The sequence below is a fragment of the Semicossyphus pulcher genome, unplaced genomic scaffold, assembly GCF_022749685.1.
Source record: "Semicossyphus pulcher isolate SPU_LCO1_2020_fin unplaced genomic scaffold, fSemPul1.0.p SCAF_2, whole genome shotgun sequence".
Classification (NCBI taxonomy): Eukaryota; Metazoa; Chordata; class Actinopteri; order Labriformes; family Labridae; genus Semicossyphus; species Semicossyphus pulcher.
This window is the reverse complement of record NW_027211693.1, coordinates 9302400-9328225: the sequence shown is the minus strand read 5'-3', so window position 1 is coordinate 9328225 and position 25826 is coordinate 9302400. Positions and strand designations below refer to the sequence as shown.

Below are 25826 nucleotides of genomic sequence, written 5' to 3'. Positions count from 1 at the left end.
ACTCGGTGGTGTGGGAGCTGATTAAACAAAAGGAATGCAGATTATGTGGTGGTCGCATAATAGACTCCAGTTTCAGCAAGATTCCCTCAGGTCTCACACAGCAGTCAAAACACACACACACACACACACAGAGCCTAGCATATAGCTAAGATGCTCGCTTTGCATTTTTAGTGGTTAATAAAGAGCATTCTTTGATGTTATAGTAAAAAAATGTAAATATGCAGAAGCAGCAGCAATGTGTCAACACTAAGCTGCTTGTATTTTAAAGTCGAGCTGAAACAACATGTCGAGAGTATCTAGCTTCCGTATCGTGACGTATATCCGAGTGAAACAGGACGTGCAGGCGGGACATATCATTAGAGGGATTTGATTTGATCGTTGAGAAATGGGCGTAGACAGACGTTCTCCACAGCGCAGTAGCTAGCTAACTGACCGAGCGTTCTTGGTGCTCTGAGGCTAAATTTTGCAAATTGACTGGTTGAAATTGTTTGGCTCTAACTTACGTAAGCACGCGTGAAATTTAGTTTTCACGGAAGAAAAAATGATCGGATTTTGATACAAGAATACGAAGAAATTGATTTTCTGTATTTTTTTTGGCCTATATTGTCAAATAGATGCACAATATTACCGGGGATGTGATCTGAAAGGATTAAAATGACATTTTTCATTTCACCTCGAATTTAAAATATAAGGCAGCCTCTTCTCTCAGTTTCGGTCTCTGTCCACGTTTTCATCATAGCAGATTGTGGAAAAGGGTGAGGGAGGGAGAGTGCATTAATACGCATAAGATATACAGAAGATATTCTTGTCAAGACGTACAGATCCATTTTAATTGGTAATTTGCAATAATGTCATTTGATTTTGTGATATTCTATTGTTAATCAGTGAACACAGTACACACTGGAGTATCTTCTAACAGTGACAACTACCAATCATTCTGTGACAGCTGTCTCTCAACAATGAGATGCGGGTTGAAGACCGGTTCAGTGGCCCTCATGAGTGCTTCCTGTATAAAAGATTAGAGCGGAGTAAAACTCTCTGTACTTTTCTGACTTCACCTCCAGGCTACAGCATCCAAACACAGCGGGTTATTGTCTACTTGGTTTATTGGTTCATTTAATTTGCACAAGTGTCTAGTTTCTGTTTGTTCGCATGTATTTCCCTGTCTGTTTACAAGTGTTTGCGTGCATGCATGTGTGAACCTATAAAGAAAGCCTGTTGGGGCTCTCCCTGATAAGAGCTGCCTGTAAAACAGCAGCAGATCAGATTGACTTTCCTCCTCTGAGATCTTTATCAACCATCTCGTGTAAAAACACAAGCTTTTAACAGCCTGTCTTCATTTCCTGGTCTGTTTGTAACGACGGCAGTAATCTGCTGGGAAACGGGAGCTCTAAAAGTCAATGGGGGAATTTAATTGTGATAGTATCTCTATTAAGTTGTAAAAATTGCATGGTCTTCACATTGAGACATATTTCAAACAGCTGTAAAGATAGTTCACTTCCTTAAAGGGAAAATGCAGCTTCAAATGAAAGATACAGTGACGTTAGCCTTAAAAGACCTCCTGCAGCCGGCTGACACATCCATGATCAAGCTCACGTTTTAGTTCGAGTCCTCATCAAGTTCATTCACAAACTTTTAACTTCAAAATTCAGTATACATTTGAATTTATATTGAAGTCTTCCTCGCCATAGTACAGCTACAGTGTTTCCCTCCTCATTCGGTCTTGAAAAGCTGGAGCCTTATTCACTCACAGTCTGTAACCTACTCTGTACAATTACTGCTAATCTGACAACTTAATTGCTAACCTTTCACTCCGCCCTGCTCATATTCACTGTCACTCTCTGCCACTATCTTATTAGCCACACACACAGAGAATGCTCAATAGGTTGTCTGTAGTGCTTTAATGTCACCTTTTAGTATCAGCTCACCTAGCTTGTAACAAAGACTGACGTGATACCAAAAAAGTACCAGGTACTTTCAACACATTTTGACAACTGGATACCAAAAATGACCAAGTAGAGTTAAGTGGAGTCGACCCAAGCTGTACCACGGGTTGGAAAGGTGGCTTCATGTGTTGGCACACACCTAATTGCCAATTTAAAGATTACTTTTAGTTGATAAGATAATCAAATGAACTCCTTCTGACTCATATAGCAAATATACTTTACTATGTGCAATAACAAAAACTAGGACAAAACCAGGACAATAACACCAAACTAGGACAATGACTTTTTGGGAGGGCAGCAACAAATGATTATTTCCCTTCTTCTTTTCGTCTACGAAATGTCAGAAAAGGTTATTACAATTTCCTGAAGCCTAAGGCAAACACTCCCCAATTACTTTCTTGTCAAACCAGCTGTCAAAAACCCAAAGATACACGGTTTATCTACACACAAGACTCAATAATAACGTCAAATCTTTACAATTGAGAAGCTGGAGGCACAGTTTTTTGTAGAATTGTTTCAGCTTTGTTTCTGTTTATTTTATTGGAGATTTGCAGACTTTGGAATAAGCAGAAAGTTTCCCTTTTACACTGCCAGTTCAAGGCGGGATTATTACGCCTCTGTTACGCCTCATCATCTATCTAAAGCCATTTTCCCAATGGTCAAAAAACCCTCTAACACCCGCTAACATCCGTCTTTTTTGCTTAGTGGGAAAGGCTACAATCGGCATTCAGACCCAGTTCAAATGACTCTGCAGTAGACCCGGGTAATTATCGCCTGGGCTCCAATCAACATTGATGGGAACACAAAACCAGTGTCAACGTGCTAATCTCCGACCCCTTTCCGGTGCGATGCTATGCTCCTTCACTGTTTACTAACCCTGTTGCGGGCGCATTTGTGATGTCAGACGGTGACGCTGCAGAAAAGAGATCGAAAGGAGTATTCTTCACTGGCAATGGGAAAAATCAATCGGCATCTATAAGCGGGTCTTCACGGTTCTGAAAAACCCATGTCAATACGCTAAATTTAGTTGGGAAAGGTGTATCTAACACACAGAGGCGAAATGGTGGGGTGAAGTAGTTCCGCCTCTGAGCCGGCATCGGAGGTAGTAACACAGGCGGAACAGAGGCGAAACGTCAGTGGAGCTGGCGGGAGGGAACAGCGCTGTTTGTGTGTATTTGCAGCACGCCCTGCTACTGTTTGGCAGCCATATGTCTTCTGAACATCTCTTGATTTATGGGAAAATGAAAACATTTTACCTGGAACTTAATCCTGGCTACAGAATTATGTGTTTTCTGTTTTCTTTCAACATCTGTAATGTTGCATAAAAGCACTCAGATTCCCACGAAATGACCTAGTTAATGACCCGCACACTTCGGATCTGGCTCTGACTATCTCTAACAGTTGGCAGTCCTGGAGTAATGATAGGAGGATAAGGGTAATGGTTAGAAAAGTACTCATCTTTCCTGCCCGGGGCTCTAGATTGCTAGAGTGCTAGCACTTCATGCATGCTCACACTCACACACACAGTTACACACACACAGTCACACTCCATATCTCATGAAAACATCCCATACTGTGAGAGCCTGAACCTCTCAGGATTTACCGCCCAGAGATTATAGAGCTAAAGCCCTCCTGAGATGGAGGCTGACCTGGCACATTTTACAGTGGCTGCTGGAGAGGGTTCGTAGCTTCTAGTTGCTCTTTTAACCTCCTCCATGTCAGCTCTTTCAATGCAACCCTTGACCTTTGACCTTACTGTTCAGTGTGGCCCAACTGAGAACTCAATGCTTATGAATTAGCAATGCAGTCGTGTTTTGATGCTTTCTGTTGGGGTGGTAGGATCAGCACGTTGGAGACATGTTTTTCTGTGAACCTCAAACTTCGGCCATTAGAGTCATTGTGGATAAAAGAGAAATTACATTGTTTTTTAAAATGTAAATACAATTCAATGGCAATTTTTGACACTACCACTGGTTAACAAAAGTGAATATTTGCTGATACATTTAGGTTTTGATCTGTTGGACAAAACTAGACATCAAGACTCAAAGGAAATTGCAATTAAAAGATAAATAGATAATTCAGAAAACTATTTTCAGGTTAATTGATGGTGAAAGTAACTGTTAGTTTCCACCGTGCCTTTTACACTGCCCTTTACAAAAAGGAACTTTCTCATCAAACTCAACCGCATGTCAACGCCCTTGTCTGTTTTTATTTGTTGGATATAGTGTTGTCATGAAAACTGACATTTCTCGACACATCTGATGTTTCCATCCGTTGTGACTTTCAGTCTTAAATCCCATTTTTAACCTCTCAGTCAGAGAGCTGAACATTTTTACTGAAATGATCAAAAGAGGAAGATGCCTCTTGGCACTGGGTGGAATCAGTCCAAGGAAAACAACTGAATCCAAGGCAACAGTGTTAGTCAGTCTTAAAGGGAGTTCCTAAAAGAGAAATAAAATAACCTTTAAAGCCATCACTGCAACAATAAGGCGTGGCAGCCAGTGTTGTTTAAACAAACCTTTACTGGATAAAGAAAGCATTAGCATTAGTAATAAGTAAAATGACCGTACTACAGAAGAACACTTTGCAGTCCCCAGGTTGAGGTTTCGAAAGGGCGATGTTCCTGTGCAGTTGTTGGAAAGTTGTCCCCCTCATTCAGCACACGGTGACACTAGCCCTTTTTACACTGCGGTTCCACCTCAGCTCCGCAGTCATTTTACATTTGACCAAGCAATGCCGGCGTAAAGCAGCTCCAGTGTTTTTACAAAGGGTTCCGGCGTTGCGGAAGCAAAGCATGTGTGAGGTGTAAACAAACGTGCGTGCTTCACATCGGACATGTTGTGTTCCGCCCTGCCGGATTGAACCGAGCCGTAATAATCCCGCCTTGAACTGGCAGTGTATAAGGGGTGTATAAGGGGCTACTGTGACGAAGCTGCTGGCCCTCACAGGCATCCTTACAGGAGCTTAGATGACAAAACTCAGTGGAAGATTGACCTGAAAAACTCGTCATATACCAATGACCAGTCGGCTTATATAATTATACATTCCAGTACATACAGTGCAGACGTGGAGACATCAGTCATTTGAAAAGTATCTCAAATGACAGTTTATTGGATTTGTTTTAGAAAAGTGCTGAAAAGGGCAGAAATGAAAAAAGAGTCTTTGGATCGATGTGGTACAAAGAACACCATAGTCATAGCCATAGTTGGAGCTTTTAAATGTGACACAATAGAAGTTTAAAGTAGCTAAAAGTAATGGATTAGTAAGTGGTCGTAGTACGAATGCAAACCTGACCACACCTACTGAATACAAGTGACCAAATGACACATTTACAATTCCAGCATGCCTTGTATTAAACATATTTTATCCACTCGTATAAGTGTAAAATCCTTCACATTTGAAACATCACAGGTTGAGGTCAGTGAAGGGGTACATCAGACCAAACACCTTGGCTAGAATAAGGCAGTTTAAGACCAATCATAAGATGTTGGTCAGCAGTCTTTCCTTGTTTTCAAAATCCCTGACGTTAAAAAGTAAACTCTCCTTCCCCTTCCACTGCCTCTCAAACTATTTTTAGCCTTTCAAAACATTTAAACTATTGCAAAAGTGGCAAGAATGCTTTATTTCGTAATGTCATCACACTGTGGCATTGAGAGTCTCTTGAGATCTTCATGGGGAAAACATCACAACAATAGCTTTAATGGTCATATTGTGAGATGCTGGTTTTATTTTGAACCACTGAATGTGCTTGGCAGACACACCTCTTTTGTGTTGAAACTCCTGTTATCCAACAATCCTGTAAGTCCAAACCCTGTGGCCTCGTTTGACTTAATCCTGCTAAAAATTAAAGTGAGTTTCCGAGCCTAACGAAGAGTTTTGACGAGCAACTCTGACTCAGTTTCGTGTTTTCCAAAGGGGCATTTAAGTCCTGAATAAAACTCTGATTTTTGTAAAAGTAGATCCTAATTTCACACAAGTGTTGATGCTATATTCAGCCTCATTTTACCCTATTTCACCACCTCCATGGCACACAGATAACCCGAATCCACGCTGTGAAAGGCTCTCCCTAGGGGGTTTTGGTGGATGATGTTTAGCGCTTGACGATCGCTTCCAGTACCCATGACCCAGTTCAGTCAAGCTGTCTTGGCGCATAAGAGTCTCCTATCTCCTACTTTTTTGGTGTTGTATCTTCTCCTCCTCCTCCTCATCAGCCATGTGAGGTGCTCCCCTCGCTCGGTGCATCTGCGTGCCAGCAATTAATAATTGAGCATTTCATTCGTGTCATCTCTGAATGCGAGGAAGAGCCATTAAAAGGATGGAAGGAGCCTGGAGGGAGGCGGGTGGAGATCAGTAGGAGGAAAAGGAGAAGGAGAAGGAGAGTGGATGCTGTTGGAGGTTTTGCAGTGTGTCAGTAGGGTGTGCTGCTGTCTACAGCCTCATTAGCTCTGCAAGGAAAAATGTGGAGAAGAGGAGGTTGAGGAGGAGGAAGGAGGGGTTAGACTTTGTTCTCTATGATTAGAAAAAAAAAAACTCGGTCAGCACAGGATGCCGGGTGTGAATATGTGTGTCTGTGTGGGCAGGCATAATAACAGCCCCCATCCTTTACCTTTCTGTAAGCAAAAACCAGTCCCAGCATGCTGATGTGTGACGGTCATTGATTTAGTTTCTTTCCCCTCTGGTTTCAATTATAAAGTCTCACTCCGACCAGGTGAAAATGTTTGAAAAAGCGATAATCACACGAGCTGCTGCCTTATTAACACCAACACACCTTTAAGCACAAGGTTTAATTTCAGCCTGACGACGTCCGTGATGAGCAGACGCTTCAAGGAGCATGGTGGTAAACAGACGGGTCGAGGCTTCACACAGAGAAACATCCATTTCAATTTAAGTGAAGCTGATGCTTTGCATTCACTGCAAAGATAATTACAGCTTTTCACACCCTCAGGTGAAGCTTAACGGTAATACCTGAACTGATGACACAGCAGTAAACATTTCAAAATTATGTTATGACTCATCCTCTACTGTTTTGGGAAATTCATTTCAGATTAGTAATAGGGTTGCAACTAACAGATATTTCTATTGTCGATTAATCTGCTGATTATTTTCACAATTGCTCATTTACTTGTTTATAAAAATGCTCATCAAAATCTTACCAAAGCCCAAAGCAGCAAATTCTAAATACTTCTTTTGTCTAATCAAGGCAGAACCAGTCAATCAATCATCAAAATACATGTTTTTTTTCCCAATTAACTTATTGATTAGTCATTAAATGATTGCAGCTTTAATTGGCCCCAATCTCATGTCTGTACGGTAAATATGAAGTGGCCAGTCAGCCTAGCTTAGCACCTTGTCCTGTTTTTTGTCCCAAGTCAAAATTTGAGAAAGTAACTGCTCCCAGTTGAAAAATAGCCCCGCACATAATCCCTTGTAACACCAAAACCTCTTGTTTTCATTCTATATATTAAATTATTATTATTTTTTAACAGATGAAACAAATAGTATATAACTTTTTATTAAGTCTACTCAGGAGACGCTGATAGGGAGATTTTTGTTGCTTTAGAAATAAGTGAGGTCAGCTGTTTGGTCCCCGTTTTCAGGTGCTAGCTGTAGTTTAACATTCCCCTGTACAGACATGAAATGGTAAAAAGCAAATACATGTATTTCCCAAAATGTTGACCTATTCCTTTAAAGGGGCCATCTCTTTTGAGTGGATATGCTCATATTTTGCATGGGTTTTACAATTTTGGGTGTTTATTGTTCACAGTGAAAAAGTGAAAACTGCACAATTCTGTTTTTCCAGAATGACTTAAAAAGGTTGCCTCTGAAACCGAGCGTTTAGAACAGCTGCAGGTTTCTGTGTAGACCAATCGTCATTCACCGTCATTCACCTCAGGCTGCCTTCTTGCACGAGCTTGTAGTCAAGATTTCAACACATCATTCCGATACCTCCTGGCGATTCTGGCTCATACATACAAGGTCGAATAACCGACCCTAGAGCAGCCATGTTTTCTACAACTTTGGAGCGACAGTGCAGTGCAGCCGCAGTTTGTTCGGTTTGTGTTGATTTTGCGACCCCTGTGGACAAAGTGGTACCTCTATCTCTTTGCTGATCTTGTCCTGTACATGTGTAAGAAGTGTTTTTTAACAAAAAATCTCATCCTGCTTTCTTTTAGCATTCAAACATATCACTCTCTGTGAAGCTTTGCTGTGTAAAATATATAAAAAAGGCTGATTTGGCAGCACGACGTTAACCGCCTCGTTTGACACCTACCCCCTGGCAGTGGTTTCAGGCATTAAAAATAAGTATAAAGATATAATCAATCTTGTCGCTGATGGTCTTGTTTGCTTTTGTAACTCATAGAGAGGCATCAGTATTAATTTCAGTCAGTTTCATAACCAGTTAAAAACTCCTTACAGGAGCTTTAAGGGATAATTGGAATAAAATCATAATAGATATAGTTTTAGTAGCTTTAGTTCTTAAGAATCATCAGAACAAGAACATAGCAGGTTTGTTCAATGACATGCTTGTTTTTGTCCACGCCTGCCGTGACTTTGTCATGTCACATTCCGAGCTGTGAACGTGTTGTCAGTATAACGTGACATGAGAATACTTCCTTCTTGGTTTGTCTACATCCTCTTTACTGTCAGAAGGCTGTAGGCGGGGCAGGTTTGATGAGGGACTGTCAAACAAGGAATTTCTAAAACAAAACTACTCAACAAATTAAAGTGAAAGCATTTTCTGCTGCTTCATTTAATTGTGGAAAATAGATTCAGAAGAAGTCCTATTTTACCAAAACCCAGGTTTAAAATATGACCCAACATTGGAGCTGTTTCTCTGTGATATTAGCACTGACCCGCACAAGGATTGCATATGTTATGTTTAAGCTCTGTAAGCCCTCTGGCCCAGTGCATATAAATGAAAGCATGCATTTAATTTTTCATCCATCTCCAAAGTGTTTGTTTACATTCTGGGTACGTTAACATACACGGCCTCTTTGATAATCCTGCATGCCGAGCGTAAAACATTCAGTACATCTCAGCCTGGTGAGATTATCTTGTTGGAATCCCTCTGATGGCCATGAAAGTCCTGAGATAAGCTAGATGAGCGAGGAAGGCAAACTGATACATTTAGAAAAAATACTGTTATTAAAATATTCAGCACGGACGGTCCAAATTTAATTCCTCTATTTCATATTTAGTAAGTTGTTGAACTGAGGGCAAACTTTCCTCAGTAGAATCTTTAATGTTGCCTCGCAACGCCTCTGATTCACTTGTAAAGCCACATAATATGACAAACTATAAATGAAATGTCTAAAAGTGCCGTGTAAGTCTGGTGGAAGTGTGTATCTGTGTGTGGCTGTGCGTGTGCGTGTTGGTTTAGCAGTCATGTTGTAAGAACTTGACAGCCAGCAGCATCATCCAGAGGTCAGCCAGAGTTTACATCGTCTGTGCTGCCCAATTTCCTCGTCTGTGAGTTTCAGCAGGGCCATGGGTGTGGGTGGATGAGAGATGATTCCTCGGTTCATTCATAGTTCTCTCTGTCTCTCTCCTCTCTTTCTCTTGTTTTCCTCCTTTTTTCTTTCTTTTTTTTTAAGTCAGTGATCTTTATTTGGCTCAGGGAGCAGTCTTACTCTGCTGATGCATTAAATCACAGAACCAGTGTAGATCAAGCAAATGACAAAGCAAATAACAAGATTTAAGAAATAAGGACTACAACAAATGATGATGTTCTTTCTTGTTATTTCTTGGATGATTTTGATCAAAAATGACAACGTCTCATAGGCCCATATCTAGCCAATTATATGTACTTTTTCATACTCTATTCAAGATTTAGAGTCATTATATTTTGGCTATCTCCACTTTTTGTCTGTAGTAATTTGATCTAATCGTCTTTCTCTTTCTGTCTTTCAGCCCTGACGACATTGGAAGCTGCTGGTACATCCTGTTGTCCGGTTCAGTCTTCATCAAGGAGTCCATGTTCCTGCCCAGAAGCAGGTAAGATCATCGGCCATTTTTCTTCAGGGTCTTGGCCCTAATGTACAAGCAACTTCCTCTCATCAAAGTCAAATGAAAACATCCATAAAGGGAGATGAAAGCAAATCCTGTACTAACCAGGGAGAGACAATCTCAAAACAGTTTCCTCTCTTATCAACTCGCTCTTATCCAGAGAAGTAAACAGGAATGATTCCTTTTACCAAAGTTGGCTTTCTAAAACTGGATTGTCAAGTGGCTACTAAAGGTTACAAAGGAGACACATGGTTACTGGACTTCTGTGAGTTTAAACCTGATAATTACTTTGTCTCTCACAAAAATAGTTTTTTTAAAATGTTTCTTTAAAACATAAAAGTGTCACTCTGGAGAAAGTTACCACTGCTGCAAGTTCAGTGATTTTGAGACAATCAACAAAATGAAAATATGTTGATATCCTAAACATTTGGCTGCATGATTTCAGCTTGCTCTACTTGCTGGTATAATCCTAAAATAACCTAATATCCCAATGCTTCCCATACACAGTATATTTGCATCTTTCAGCTCATAGGATGGCTAAACGAATCCTGGAGATGGTGCAATGCATTTTATTTAAAGGCCACTGAGATTGAATCAGCTTAACTTTCCCACAACTCTAAAGAAACAAAGGCATCCACAGTGTCTCCCCTGAATAAATGCTGTCTGTGGCTTTCCAGGAAAAAGTCCTGAATGATAAGAGTCCTAATATGCCTCACCGATCTTGCAAAAAAAATTCAACTTATTTTATTTAATTTAACACATTAATTCTCATGAATAAAACAAAAGGTGTCTTTCTTTGCATACATATTCTGTGCATGTGTAACACCATAAAGTCACAAAATGCTTCACGTTATCCACCATGATATCAACAGTACACTCTGAGTACATCTCTGAGAATTCACAGTTTACCATACAAGATAAAAGAGACTTTTGCTACAAAGTGTAAAATATCCCAGTGCTCACTTTACATGTGTTTAGAATACCCTCAGTTCACATGAAAGCTAACACAGAAAGTAAACAGAGCAAAGAGGATGCATGCCTCCTCAGGAAGTATTTGAAAAAAGGAAGTGAAACGGTATCTCGTCCAGTTGTTATGTATCACAAAAACTACACTTAGGAAGCATCAGAAAATTAGGAAATATATCACCACCTCTACCCTTTAAGATAAAAGTCCCCACTTCAATTGATTATTTTTTTTGCTGACAAATAGTGGATTTTAAAAAACACTTATAATGGAATTTAAGCTCTTTAGAGCATCATTACAATGTGTTATTAACCATTTATTACAATGTTACAATTTCATTTAGCGGACGCTTGTGTCCAAAGCAACATACATCTGAATTAATACAACACAAGCAACGATCAAGACAGGAGGGAACAAAGTCAGTATGTGCCAACAAATCGCTTCAAGTGCGATCGGACACCTGTTTGTTTTTATAATAATTGTCATCAGCAACATCAACAAGGTCAATATAGTCATCATCATCACCATGAATATCCTAATTAACATAAACTACATCCTCGATGTCATCATCATCAATAGCATCAGGATCATAAGGGTCAGAGGTGTTCATAAAGAGCTGGGTCTTTAGCTTCTTCTTAAAGGTGAAAGGGACTCTGCGGACCGAATGGAGTTTGATAACTCATTCCATCACCTGGGGACTACTGAGGAGAAGAGTCTAGTTAGTGACTTAGGGCCCTGTTGTGATGGGAGTACCAGGCGCCTTTAATTGGCAGAGCGAAGGGGGCGGGACGGAGTGTAGACCTGGATGAGGGCGCTCAGGTAGGCAGGAGCCATTTTTGTCGCTGTTTTGTAAGCAAGCAACAGGGTTATATTATTAAATGCTTATTGGTATATATTTTAAATAGGGCTACTTAAGTCTAGTGTTATCCAGGAATTTATTGTGTCATGATCACAATTTACATTTAAAGATCAACATAAATCTCTCCATCTTAAATTTTTCGAGCAGGCACCAGATACTTTGAAGTATATTAGTCTTAATTTGTTGTCACCCCTCTGGCGTGGTTTAAAATAGTTTGAAGACACTTCTAAAATCTATGATTTATTCAATTTTCCCATAAATTTAATTGTTCTAATAAACAAGTATTTGTACGTTTTTAAAGAATAGGATGTTGGAGTATTATTTACGACACGCTCAGAGGACTTAAGATCCATGTTCCCCGCTCCATCTCTCAGCCGTCAGCTCACAGCAGCGATCCAGCACCTCTGAAGCCAAGACCCAAATGTTAAAAAGCTGTGATTTCACAAGCAGATCTGTTACATGAACCATCTCTGTGGGCGTCTAGAAAACAATGATCTTTTCATCCATTAGGCTTGCATAACACACACCTACGGCCACTCAGAGCTCCGGGCCGTCCCAGCAGCGCTCTGGGGGTCGGCCGCGGTCATTTTCCGGATTCAAATGAACGTGGGAGGCATTTAAAACGGAGGACTCGATCGGAAATGTGCCACAAAGCTGCTCCCCTCTTAAATATAACCTTCTCAGTTTTGACAAGGTGAAAGTGTGAGTGGGATGTCGGAGGGGGATTTGCAGGTATTGGCAGATTAAAGTTAATGCCCGGCTGCAGTCACTGGGGAAGACAGGGCTCTGGAAATGTTTACGAAGCATATGTTGTAAGAAAGCCCGTGTAAGGATCCACTCTGCTGCCTGAGACTCTGTTTTGTTTAGAGTGACACTAATGGCACTGCACAAGACTGTTGTTTCTGTCAACTGCGCTAAATTATACATAAGATACATAAACTGCACATTGAGCTTTTACATTCAGAATCACTTAACTCACGATACAAAGCAGAGGAATGTGTCAATTTGACAGTGCAAAGTGCAAACTGGCATTAAAGGCACAGAGACAACAGAGCATTTACATGTTTCATTCAGTACACTGTAAATTCTAATAAGTTAAGTTTAAAAGTTAAAAAAAATAGGAAACTGGTTACCCTTGGAAAAGTAAGTAAAAGAACTTATGTGTCGAGTCATGTGGATGCTTATGTGTTTAGAATGAAGCTGTACTTTTTGAAAGATTTGAGCACTAAATGTCTCCAAGTACACTGTAAAACCTGATCGGTTAGTTCAACTCAAACCCTTTGAGGAAACCTAACTCTATTATTTATTGTCTAGTTGAACTGGCCTAAACCTAACCCAACCCGAACCACAGAGGAGTGTTTTATAAAACAAACCGCTTGTGAATATAAGGCATTGTTAAAATGCACTGACTTGCAGAGTACCATTAGCACAAACATATCAAATAAGGGCCGTATTATGTGACCTGACAAATCCACAGGACGATACATAAGCACAATATTAAAATACATGTCTCAGTAGAAGACTTCAGACAAACTTTACTGAAAACTTACTGAAGCTTGTTTAATATTGCTATATTTGAAATATTCTGTTCAGTGTTAGCATGTTTTATAGTATTAGCATCCCCTACAGCCCTTTGGTTGCCATGACTGACATATAAAAAAAAGAGTTTCAGTGGAAATGGAACCAGACTCATTTCCCCAGTGACAAGAGAAGTCAGTTTTGGAAATGACACATATAATATGACACATTCTGATTCAAGTGTTCAAGGACGTCTAGTGTCATGAAACTCACTCAGCACTTCAGTTATGGTTTAGATTTTCAATTCAGGAAAACAGAAAAAAAATCCACTGTATTCCTGGAAACAGTGTCAGAGAAATTCTCTAGTGTAGATTCCATCAGTCTAAACTGAAGCAATCTGATGGCACAAGACAGTTGTTTTATGAGTTCAGCTATTATCTTCTTAGCATCCTTTGACGTCTAAACCATGTTATGTAATTTCAATCAGATCGGACTTTCTGTTTAGTCTAGTCATTTCAAACATGTTCTTCCTTCATACTTTGAATTGTTTCTCTCATTAGAGTATTTTTTTAATGTCCATGGTTGTAAGAATAGAATCGGTGAGGGCAAAATGACTCTGAGGGGAAATTGGTTGTGACATGAGGAACTGAACGGAGTCCAGCGGGACTTCCTGGAGCTTTTAAAGATGTGGGGGAATTGGGTTTCAGACAGGCTCTGCCCAGAAATGGCTGCTCCTATCTACCCTGGCAGCAAGGTTGAAAACCTGATATGCCTCCATCATCCTCTCGGTGCTTCTCTCTCCCCGCTCCCCTTCCCTCGCTGCTCGCTGTAGTGAGATGTGATCCGGGGGAAGAGGAGTGACTCAGTCGTTAAGTGAAAGAAGCTGCAGCACTGTGCTGTATTTAACCCAGCAGCCAGGGTGAAATCACATACAACCCAAATAAATAAATCTTACTTAACAGGTGGCACAGATTTAAAACAGAGAAGCATGTGCTACATAAAACAAGCAATTACAGGAAATCGGTAAACCAGGCCTTCTAACCGCAACATAATCGAGAGTCATACAGTGATTTATCTGCACTGAGACTTGGCATAGAGTCAACAGACTACGTGTTGGAATAAGATCAATCACAGATCACCATCTTTCATCTGGGTACTTGACCGTTCCACCTGTCAACACCAACAACCTACGTCTGTAACAGTTTAATGAATGAATGAGCGAATCTGAAAATCTGAATTATTTTGTTCTTTGGAAAAGGAGGCTCTGTCTTTGCCTTTCTATTTGATAGACAAGAAAAAGGTGAGCGTATGGGTTTTAGCTTACATATTTACAGTACGTATGCAGAGGGGGACGTTGCAGCCACAAGTACAGTTATTTGTCACGCTGCTGACTCGAATGTTACGATCAGGGGGTTTTCGGTTCACTGAATTTAAACATACCATCATTGTTCTCTCGCATTGCCATTTCTACAGTTGGAAGAGAAATCCTATTGGTCCACATCACAGATAAATGATGTAGTTGTCAAGCTTACTATCCTGGGTAAAGACACTTAAAGGGCCAGTTCGCCGATGTTCACCTCAGTCCTATAATGCTATTATGGGGAGCTAATGCAATTATGGTAGCAATTCGCTCTGTGTCTCTCTGTGTCTGTTTCTCCAATGGGCCCTGGAAAACCTCTGTCCGACTATGTAAAATATGTCACCTGGCGGAGGCCAGGGAGCTTGCTAAACTACACTTCCTCAATCTAGGACGCTCGCCTCTGAGGTCATGTCAAAATCGCCACGTTTGAAATGTATACTTTAGACGATCCACCGGTATATTCTCGTTGAATTTTGGATTCTGTACCGCCCTGAGCCATTGCCTGCAGCGATCAATGTCCAGCTGTCCCGCAATGTCCAAAGCTGGGTGTTGTAAGAATGTAGAATGGGCGACACCACAAGCTGTCTGTACAACATTCTCCACAGCTATGGCGCCAATTTCAAATATTATTGCTTCTATCGATTACAGAGAACACCAGCTTTGACTGACAGTGGCTTTTTCCAGGGGCGAATTGCTCCTTTAAAGGACTGTAAACAGTACAAACTCTTTATTATGATTTAATAAAATATTATGTCCTCATATGTTGGTAGTAATCACTATTTGTTTGGTTTGCTCAATGTCAGTTATCACACCCTGGTAGACCACTGCAATTCTTGTTGCAACAGTTGTCTTCCTCTGTAACACATTACACGGGATAAAAACAAACAAATGTCACACCTGATGTTCATTTTCTTTCCCGATGCACCACATCTGTCTGTAGGGACATTATCAGGCTGTTCATGTGTAGTCTGATTGTTTTTTTTACTGTTATGCGACGAAAGATTTAAAATTCCACTAACGTTCGACACAGAGTTGCTTTTCTTGGGGGGTAAAAGAGTTATTTATAGATGGATGTGTGGACGTGTTGACGCTGCAACTCTAGATTTCTGCAACTCTGCAACTTGTCCAAGCAATGGAACGAACACTTAAAATATATAAAATGCAAAACACAAACCCAAAAAATAATAGTTGTTTTAATAGTTTCCCGAAAACAGAGACAGTTATTAATGTGGATCTCCATTTTCAGATGTTATGTAACAATCATTTTCAAATGCATAGTTACAGCTCCATTGTGCAGATCTTCCACCCTGATATACTTTAATAACCTCGTACTGGTTTCACTTCCCCTCCTCCGCCTGCTGCCTACATGTATCATCACTATCAGCTGTCAGGACTCTGCCTCCGGTCAGAATCTCAACAGTTTCCTGATCGTCAGCCGTACAGTCACTAACCAGAACCACAGCACTTAACTGAATTAGCTCATATCAGCAGCCGGTTAGCGGAGGAATGTCAGCTTCATCGCTTTTCTTTGTGTGAACTGCGTAGAGAAAAGGTCAGTAGAGCTCAAATCATTTCTTGACAGCTGGCAGCAGCCCGGGCAGACTCATCTGTGACTGAAGCTGATGAAGTGATTCAGTGATAATTTATTCTTTAATTGCGCAAATACAGATCTGATTCATCTCTTTTCAATATTGCTTGTGTGCTGTATGTTCTGAGTAAGCTGACAGTAAGACGCCTGAAAGGTGATTTTTATACCTCGCAGCGATTAAAAGTTCATGTGGTTAGTTTCATGATCCTCAGGAACAAGACATTTACAAATGTCTGGTATTTGCCATTAGCAACTCACATGAGCGTCCAGGCTACTGAGTGTCTGTAAAGCACTTCGTCATAATGGCTTCACTGTATGAAAAACATCAGATTGTTTTGACATCAAAGTATGAGTGACTCGACTCATTTTAGTTTGAAAATTACTACTGGATATTTTGTAGAATTTACTCATGAGCTCACTCTTCTGATGGAAAACCCAGTTAACCACATTTCCAGGGGAGAATTGCTCCTTTCAGAGGAAATTTAAATTGGAGACATGGAGGTGTAGGTATTTACAGTACCAGGCAGGACGGTGTAATGTAGAGACACGGTCATTTTGCATTTTAATGATTGTAGCATCAAGCATTTATTCAATTTGATCCTTACCAGAGAGCAGAAGTCAGGGTGTCTCTCTCTCTGCTGCACTGATTTTAACCATGATACATTTTTTAAAGAATTTAATCTTTTCACTCTTGCAAGACCCTCACCTTTATAGAAAGTTCAACAGAAAACCCTCCAGTCGGGGTTAAATATTGACAAGAATTGCTAGTAGCCAATTATGTTTGTTTTTTCACCAGTAAAGCAGTTTTAAGACTAATCCTTCATCCGCTCGCTGTGCTGCCTACTCATTAAGTCCTGAGCTGTTTGTTAGCTCGCACATTCAGACGAGGATCAGCGCTGATCCATGAGTATGAAATCTGTGCCTGAAGTTAGAAAGTGGGGGGGACGTGGATGAAGTGGGAACACGAACATTACATTTCATCATTTATTAGACCTGCAATAAGTACAGTTGTTCCTTTATTAGTAAAAAGGCAATGTACATTAATTAACATTTAAACTGATCTAAGAGCACTTGAGCTGTTGTTGTTGATGTTAGGCATCCGGGACGCGATATAAACAGAAATAGAAATATATATATATATATATATAAGCTGTGTCCCAATCCAGGGGCTGCAGCCTTCGAAGGAGGCGGTCTACGAAGGATGAGTCATTTGTAGCCTGTGTAGACCGCTAAAGTCGAACTGAAATGAGACAGTCCGGTCTTGGGATGATTTCCTGTTTGCGTCACCAGCTGTTCCCACCCTTACCCTTGCTCCTCCAATGCCGCTCCTGACGCCTAGCAACAGGTAGCGAACTAGCCAGCATTACTAACGTCACATAACTTAACCTATTATTTTGAAGATGATTTGTTTCAAGGGCCCTTTCGTTTTTTTAAACGTTGAATGCTAGCTGTTCGATTGAGTTGAAACCAAAAACTTTTACATTTAAAACTTTATACTTGTCGCTTCAAAGTCTGAATGAATCTCGGGATACATTGGGCCGAGAAGGATATACCCGATGGATCCTTCATGGCTCGGGAAAAGGAGGATGCTTTTGTCGGCTGCATCTGAGGGAGCCTTCAGAATGGGACAGACTTTGACGCGCCGCCGTGACGCAACCGGCCTTCAAATACGCCTTCCGAAGGCTGCAGCCCCTGAATAAGGACACAGCTATAGCGTGTACTATACAGCATACAACTAACAGAAGACGCACAGCATTTGCAGCCTGTCAGCTAATTTGGATGACCTATTCCTAGATGGGCCTTTTCGATACATATACTCAAGAACAAATACACAAAGAGCCAGTACAAAGACAAACTTAATACATAAGAAAACAAAGCTCTGACTCAACAAGAAAAAACACACAGGACAAAAAAAGTTAGAAATATACACATAAGTAGACGCTCTGAATCTGAGAACAAAAGGTTTCTAACAGACTTTAACAAACTGGTCTAAGTCCGTTTGAATCTACAGATCAAATCATTTCAATTTATTAAATTGAATATGAAAGTTCATGAGCCAGCTTTACCGACAGGGGAGGAATTAAGTTGTCCACACTCAACCTCCCCACCCCTCCATACACATGAGCACACACACCCCTCCCTCTCACTCAGTGTAACTCTGTAACAGGAAGTGAGTCGTACGCTGGAATGCTGGCTGCAGTCAACTCACCACATTACACACAGCGAGACAGAGGGAGAGAGAGAGGGCAGAGCCATTGGACAGAGGCTGATCCACACTTACATACACACCCAGAAACGCACACCCGTTCTCACACACAAATCTCCGACAGCAGCACTGAGGTGTGCGCAGGACGATATGCCGCAGTCACACCAAAGTGTCAGGACTTGGAACATGCTTGTTGGACTTACTGTGGACTAACAGCGAGGGGATAACTTAGCCGGAGACATCCTCTTATCTTATCAGGCGCTGGTGTCACTCTGAGGGCAGTTTGGAGCGACAGGGGTGAGTGTCCACACTACAGCAGCGCTTCACTCCTCTGTATGACTCACCAGAGCTCTGCCTAGAAACTCCTGTGTTTCTTTTGCTGCCTCTAATTTAAAAATCTGACTCGTCTCCGAGCCGGGAGCTGGTTGCAGTAAAACCTTCAAGTCTGGAATGTGAAGCACGTCTTTGATGTTATTTTGGATTTGTCAGTGAGCAGTGTGTGCTGCCAGTTAAAAGGGGGTGTGCGCTCTTCATGTTTTGAGGGTTAGACAAGACTTTTGGCAACTTTGAAACCAAAACAAAGATGGAGCTCCGTCTGAGGGGAGACTGTGTGTAAAAACGGATGATAGCTGCAGAGATGACGGATTGATTCATGTCTAGGAAAAGTTTTCAGAGGCTAACGTAGCCGCTTTTTCACTCTTAACTTCAGTGCCCTTTTCTCTGTGCCATTACGATGTCAGTGAAGTCGTATTTTAAGAAGCAAAAGTCAATCCTACATTCTTGGCTTCTGTGTCAGCTTCTATTTCTGAAGTGGCGGGGCAAAGGTTCGGAGTATGTGTGTGGTGCGTCCACGCTGTTCCTCCAAGGTATTCTGTTTATGTTTGCAAGGCTGGATGGCCAACTGCGGCAGCTTTTAGGGGATGATTGTAAACCCCTCAAGCCCGGGTGCTGTTTTTATTTACTTAACATTCATGGACGATCACTCCTTCCTCTGACCTCCCTCTCCTTTCTTCTCTGCTGGGTCTCAACTCTTGCATAACTGGGAAGTTTAATCTTTGTCCTTCTTAAGGGTCTGGTGTGTTTAAAAAAAAGCTGGTGTGCCCTCTCACCACTTACTCAGTTAAACGGCTTAACAGTGTGAGGCCCCCACCCTCCTCCTCCTCCACCTCCAGCTCAGACCAGGGGTACAGATTAGGGATTGCACTGGTTCACTCAGACAGCAGAATGGATCTGAGGCTTTGGCGGTGGGCTGCCGGGCCTGCAGAGTGAAAGGCTGGTGATGCATGTGGAATGACATTCCAGACGCCCAGGCTTGTTGTATAACAGAGGAGGGGGTGCAAGGCCACTGAGGCAGGGGAGATGTCAGTCAGTCAGTCAGTAAACTGGGAGAGAGCCTCAGGGTTTCACTTGGAAAGGAGTTACTGGCTGCCTGATGAAACCAGGTCATGCAGAGTGTCTGAACATGTCTGAACTTTTAAAAAGGATTGGTGCAGAGGATTTTTAAAGTAATTATATTTATATGTTGCCTGTTCCAACTGCATTTAAATTGTAGTAACATGTATGAAAGATGCGATACAAATACATTTAAAAGTCGGTAACACACTAAATTTGAATAAAAACCAGGTCAAGCTCTTAAAACCACATTCCTTTCAAAATAAAACACTTTTAATAAACAAAATAATCAGGTCATGTTTTGTAAACCTTTCACTGAACCTGTGCTCCCATTTTTTCTTTCATTTCCTGTTTATGAATTGCAAATATAAAGGACAGAAAGAGAGACATGAAACGTTATGAGACAAGAAAGTAGGTTAGTGACCCAATGTTGTCATCTGGATGTCATCTTTACGCAACAGGTGCTTCACCATGCCAGCTGAAGTTTGGCCAGTATCGACCCTTTAAAGGGAGAGTTTACCTTTTTGAGAAGAAGGCCTATGTTAGGTTTTTTTATGGGATGGAAATAGATGGGAAAGTTATGTTTTTCTTTTGACTCTCTGGCCTTTTAAGGGTTACAAAGTACTGTGAAGTGTCAGTATATTAATAAAATGTGGGTTTTAATACTTAAAGACTTTGCTTGAGATGAATCGCCCCTGTTTGTTTGGATTTTGTGTTATAAAGTTTTAGTTTGAACGTATTAAGTTTTCTGAGAAGCTTCCCAGTCATAATTATAACTGGAATGTTCACATGATGCTATTTACAAGCCAGAAACTGCTAATTAAGCTAACTCCAGTATGATGTGAATGCAGCTTTAAGCTGCTGTATTTTGTATGTCACGTTTTTTGTGTTGTTGATTTAAAATTTCAAGGTTGTTTATATTTGTTTCAGTGTCTTTTGGGGTACGTCTGTCTATATATACTGTATGTTTTATGTATTTATACACTGTGCGCTGCAGGGAGAAATCTCCTCAGAGTAACATTGAAATGAAGTGAAGGATTGGTTTTAACGTTGTGCCCCATATAGCAGCATTTTTGCGTGGAAAGTATGTCACAGATAATCTTTGCTCGGTGCTGCGTTCTGTTAGAAATGAGTTACATACCTGCTCAAGCATCTGGCACCTTTCTTATCTATTCTTATCCTCTTATCTGGATTTGTAAGTTTGTCAGTCAGCACACACTCTAGTTCTCATGCTAGAAACCTCACATCAACTTATGGACCTGAGTTCCTCACTGCTGAATTATTCATAACAAGCAGATCGTGCACACTGCAGACACTTCTGCATCATTAGATGAGCTAATACAATTTAAATATTTGCACGGGTCAAACTTTGCAGTGTTGATTTCTTCAGAGATATCCACACCCCGATCCAACCAAACATCAGCCTGGAAGATCAAATGTTTGTCTTAGACTTATAATATTTGTTGTCTAATATGCGTTCGCCCACACGGCAGGTCTTGTACTTCATATTTGCTCAGGACTAGTCATACAGCAGTGGTAGCTTTAATCTCCAAACAAGACACTTTTGTGTGAGAAAAACCCTCCCACCCCCTCACTCTGCACTTCCATAATCCCCTCTTTAATATCTCACATTGCCAGTGGCGTTGGCCTCCTGCAAAATGGAGGATTGGATTACTCATGTTTGGAATGTAATGGAGGAACATGACAGAACATGTCACTGTGGTGTTTGCATTTGGTGGCCTAACGTGTTTTGTGATGCATTATGGGCGGAATCACTGCTCCCTTTTCCACTGAAGAGCCAGCCAACAGGATCAGAGCCGGTACAGACTCCAAAGCGCCCGTAAAACCAGATCAAAAGCACTCGTACGTTTCTCTGAAGCTGCTGCCCAGCTGACAAATCATCTTTGCTGGAAATAAGTTGCAGAAGAACTCACAGCGTTTGTGTTCTCGTGAAAATACCGAGTAAGCTCTCCGTACTTTGGCCCTGTGGTGGAATTCGGGCTTGTGCATGTCGGAGAGTTAAAACGCATTAAACTGAAGCTCAGGCAAAGCAAACAGCCACCATCAGCATTAACCCTCTCACTGCCTGTGTTCACACAGCTCGTTGTAGTCCGGCCAGTCGCTCGGTGTGTGCTTTGATTCCAGTTCAAACTTCTCAGCAGTAGTTAACAGTTCATCATGTGGAGTTATTTATCAGGAGGCATCAGAAAGTTGACAAATTAGTCAAGTAAAATTGCAGCGACGGCAGAGAAACAACAGAACGGCTGACAAAAGAGGAAAAAACAAAAAACCCAACAAAAGGCTCCTCCATGAAAGGAGGCAGAAAGAGAAAAGCAAAGCAAGCGAAATCTACTCTCCGAAAAATACAAAGCAACACAAAATTCATTATTTGCTCTTATAGCCAGTGAGCAGGCAGGTATCACCAGCGCTTTGCAGTCAGCTGGTGTTTATTCTCCAGCCTGACCAAGCTGTCAGCACACAACATGCAGCCACAAGCCCAGGGCTCCAAAGCATTTAGGCCATGCTGTGCCTGAGGTCTGCACCTGTCCGGGAGATTGATGAAAGCTGTCACCTCCACAGCCCCGGCCAGGTAGCCGAGTACCACCACTCACTGCTCACTTCAACTGTGAACACAGAGGAGAACCCTCTACTCCCAGAGTTACTCCCTCTGTATCAGACACACAAGGAAGATCGAGAAGAATTGTTTTAATGCTTCAAATGGCAAAGTTTAGAAAACAGCGGAACAGCAATCAAAAATGTTACGGCTGCATTATAGACTTTAATTTTTTCTTTTATATTCCACTTTTCTACTTTTTTAAGGTGGTAATCTGGCAGACCAACCACTGCTGGGTGATGGAAAACACGTCACTAACTGGCTTGTGATTTTTTCCGTGAATGTCGCACCAGACACCCAGTCTGTAATACTGCAAATGCAATCAGTGGGCCACAGGCTCAATCACCATTGTGTTACCTCATCCAGCGATAGACAGTGACTTAACAATTTAAATGAAAATCTTGGAGATTATCACTTTAAGATGTCAATAACTAGTTATAAACCCCGTCACAGGTTCCCTAAACATGAGAGGTCCACGCCTATCTTTTTTTGTTTAACCAACTGTCCAAAACCCCAAAATATTTGCTGAAGACGAGCAGCAAGATTTTTGGCACTTTCCTTTACAATAGTTGGCCCCTAAGTTTCTTTCTGTTGAGTAAAAGATTTTTTTACAAATTGGTTGAATATAACAAAAATGACAAGAATAAATGAAATTATCAATTAATTTGAATTACCAAATAATCTGTGCTTCTTTGTTTTGTCTCTGAAATGCCTCAGAAGTTTCTGTTACTAGAGCACATTGGGTCACCCTCAAATTGTTTGTACGTCCATCCGTCCAGAACTCTAGAAAAATAATTAGCTTTTGAGAAGTTGAATACATTTAAATGTGACATTTTCCCTTTAATTACAAATAATTATTATTATCATTCTTGCTATACATTTCCTGCCATGGATCTATTTGATTGTCAGCTCCAAAAAGTGACTGATATAATGGTTTGTTGTATGTACTGATTGTTGCTTCTTAAAATCAATTCAGCTCTAAAAATGATGAATAAATGAATGTTTAATCTTCCAGATCACCTTGACTGGATGTAAATTTAAACATCAATCTCTCACTTGCGGCTCGAAAAGCGAGTGAATCTTAATAATGCGAAGATGCATAACACGAGGCGGGAACACAAACCAGACAGCCCTCTGTTCTTTAGAAGTCACTTGAGTTTATCTTACAGTCAGCAAACGAAGGAGATGTGGGTCACATTCTGGATCGAAAGATGTTAAATATAACAAACAAGGAAGCCCTTGTGTGTCCGCATTGAGGTCAGGTGTTGGACAAAGGCGGCATTCTTCATCTAACCCACAAGTTGAATCTCCTCAAGCTCAGAATTTCCACGGCTGCTGCCCTTATATGAGACATTTTGGTATCTGCTGCCTTTAAAATCCCCCGGGTCCCCTTCCTCATTAGGAGCGAGGCATACTGTACAAAATTGTGACGTCATGAAAGTGGACTTTTCCAGAGGCGGGTGTTTCCCTTCAGGTGGGAGGGGTGACTGCTGAAAGGAGGAACTGTCCACTCAATGCTGCTCTGTGTGACATTTTAATACAGAAATTCCACACTGCATATTTAAAATGTTGGACAGAAGGTTACCTCAGTCTGCTTGGCCGTCAGTGTGAGAGGCACACAAGATTTAGATTTAGATTCAGATTGTAAAGGGTTGACTTTTTAATTCTTGCTTTCCTCATCATTTCAATTTTTTTTCTCCTCTCCAGTTTTGGGAAGCGATCAGCGGGCAGCCTGCGACGCGGATGTGAGTGCATCGTCCTGGAACCCTCAGAGATGATTGTGGTGAGTCCAATTTTTCTTTTAGACTTTTAGCATGCTTGTGTTAAAGGGCATTACCTCAAACACACAAATCCAAATTCACCACATTATATACACAAAATAGAGCTGTAACTTTTAATTTGAAAAGCTTTTCCTGTTGTACAACCACAGAGAAATGGAGGAAAATAACAAGATTGAGTTTATAATTCCTTCATGTAATAAGACTGAGCTGAACCCTGTGCACTAACATCCTTGAGAGTTGACCCTTTGATGTTTGGTACTAATCTGCGTAAGTGCCACCTATTGACATTTCATCACAGCTGTATTTAACCGTGTCTTTGCGGGAGTCCTTCCAGCGAGGTTGTTCGAGTTCAAGGCTGGTAGAAACTCTGACCTAGTTTTATGGTAAATCAAATTGTTGGCTCGCAGAAGAAGTTGCTTAGAACAAATCGTTCCTCTCTCAGAGGGGCGCAGACGCAAGAGGTAGCGGCACAATAAGATCATGTGTTGAAAAGAAGTCCTCTGAGGCCTGCAGGTCAGAACAGATGCAGTTCGGCTCATGACTTTGCACTAAAGAGCAGCAGTATGCAAAAGAAAAAAAAGATTTCGTCATGCAAAAACAGCTGTTGTTTTAAATGCTGCAGGCAGATGTAAGTACAGGATATTCGCTGTGACTGCAGGTCTGTTCATTTGTTTAAATACCACATTAACTCAAAGGAACTTTGAAAATGAGAGTCTGACAGATGGCAGGATAAGAGGTCTGAATAAACCAATCTAAACTGGACTGTAGTTGTGTTTTAGGATGTTTTTCTTTGTTCTAAAAGCCTTCAGTTGCAACTCTTCATGGGGAACAGTAGGTTTAGATAGATTAAAGTAAGTTTAGATAGATTGTGATAACCATTATTTTATCATCAAAATGTCGTAATAGTGAAGACATACCATCATGAGTCCCTAAAGCCTGTTTTGATTGACTTACAGTCAAAAGCTTTAAGCTATAATCTCGATGATCTCAATTTTTTCTCTTTGGCGGCACCTATGCCGATAAACAGTAATTGCTAGAGCACACTTCCCAGATATCCAGACAGTGTTGCATGTGTGACGTCTACGGTTGGCTCCGGTTGTAACTCTTGATTGTCCTTGCGGACGGTCACTTTTCTTTTCAGACTGTTTGCCTTCATCTGAGTGTCGAGTTTTTTTTCCCCTCTTCTTTGGATTTTCACTTATTGTTGAAGTTGTATCTGTAGTCATCGATCTTTTCTTTGTTTGTTCAGCCATAGTAGATTACTGTTTACTCGCAACACTTGCAGAGACCGGAAAAGCAGCCGCTTAGCTCCGCCTACCCTCTCTGGTAAACCAACCACTGCTGGGTGATGGGAAAGGCGGCCCAACTTGGCGCCACTTGTAATTTTTTCCGCGAATGTCGCACCAGGAACCCAGTCTGTAATACTGCAAATGCAAAGGCTTTCATCAGTGGGCCATAGGCTCAATCACCATTGTGTTACCTCATTCGGCGATAGATTGTGACTTAACAGACATTTATTTAAATGGAAATCTTCGAGATTATTCAATTTAGTATCTAAGAGAAAGCAACAGATCTTTACAATTGAGAAAAG

The 25826-nt window shown here is 41.1% G+C and overlaps 1 protein-coding gene across 9 annotated transcripts in view; it reads left to right on the top strand.

Annotated features, from left to right (window-relative positions):
• The window catches only part of rapgef2b (Rap guanine nucleotide exchange factor 2b), a 118985-nt gene that overhangs the window by 32701 nt on the left and 60458 nt on the right, over positions 1 to 25826 (top strand). For 8 of the 9 annotated variants that reach the window (XM_069669259.1, XM_069669255.1, XM_069669258.1 and 5 more), the window contains exons 4-5: positions 9858 to 9941; positions 24162 to 24237. In XM_069669259.1, coding sequence (XP_069525360.1) covers positions 9858 to 9941; positions 24162 to 24237 — 160 coding nt within the window. Of the gene's footprint in view, positions 1 to 9857; positions 9942 to 18615; positions 18746 to 24161; positions 24238 to 25826 lie in introns of those variants that run through there. The other variant, XM_069669262.1, reaches the window with a different exon arrangement.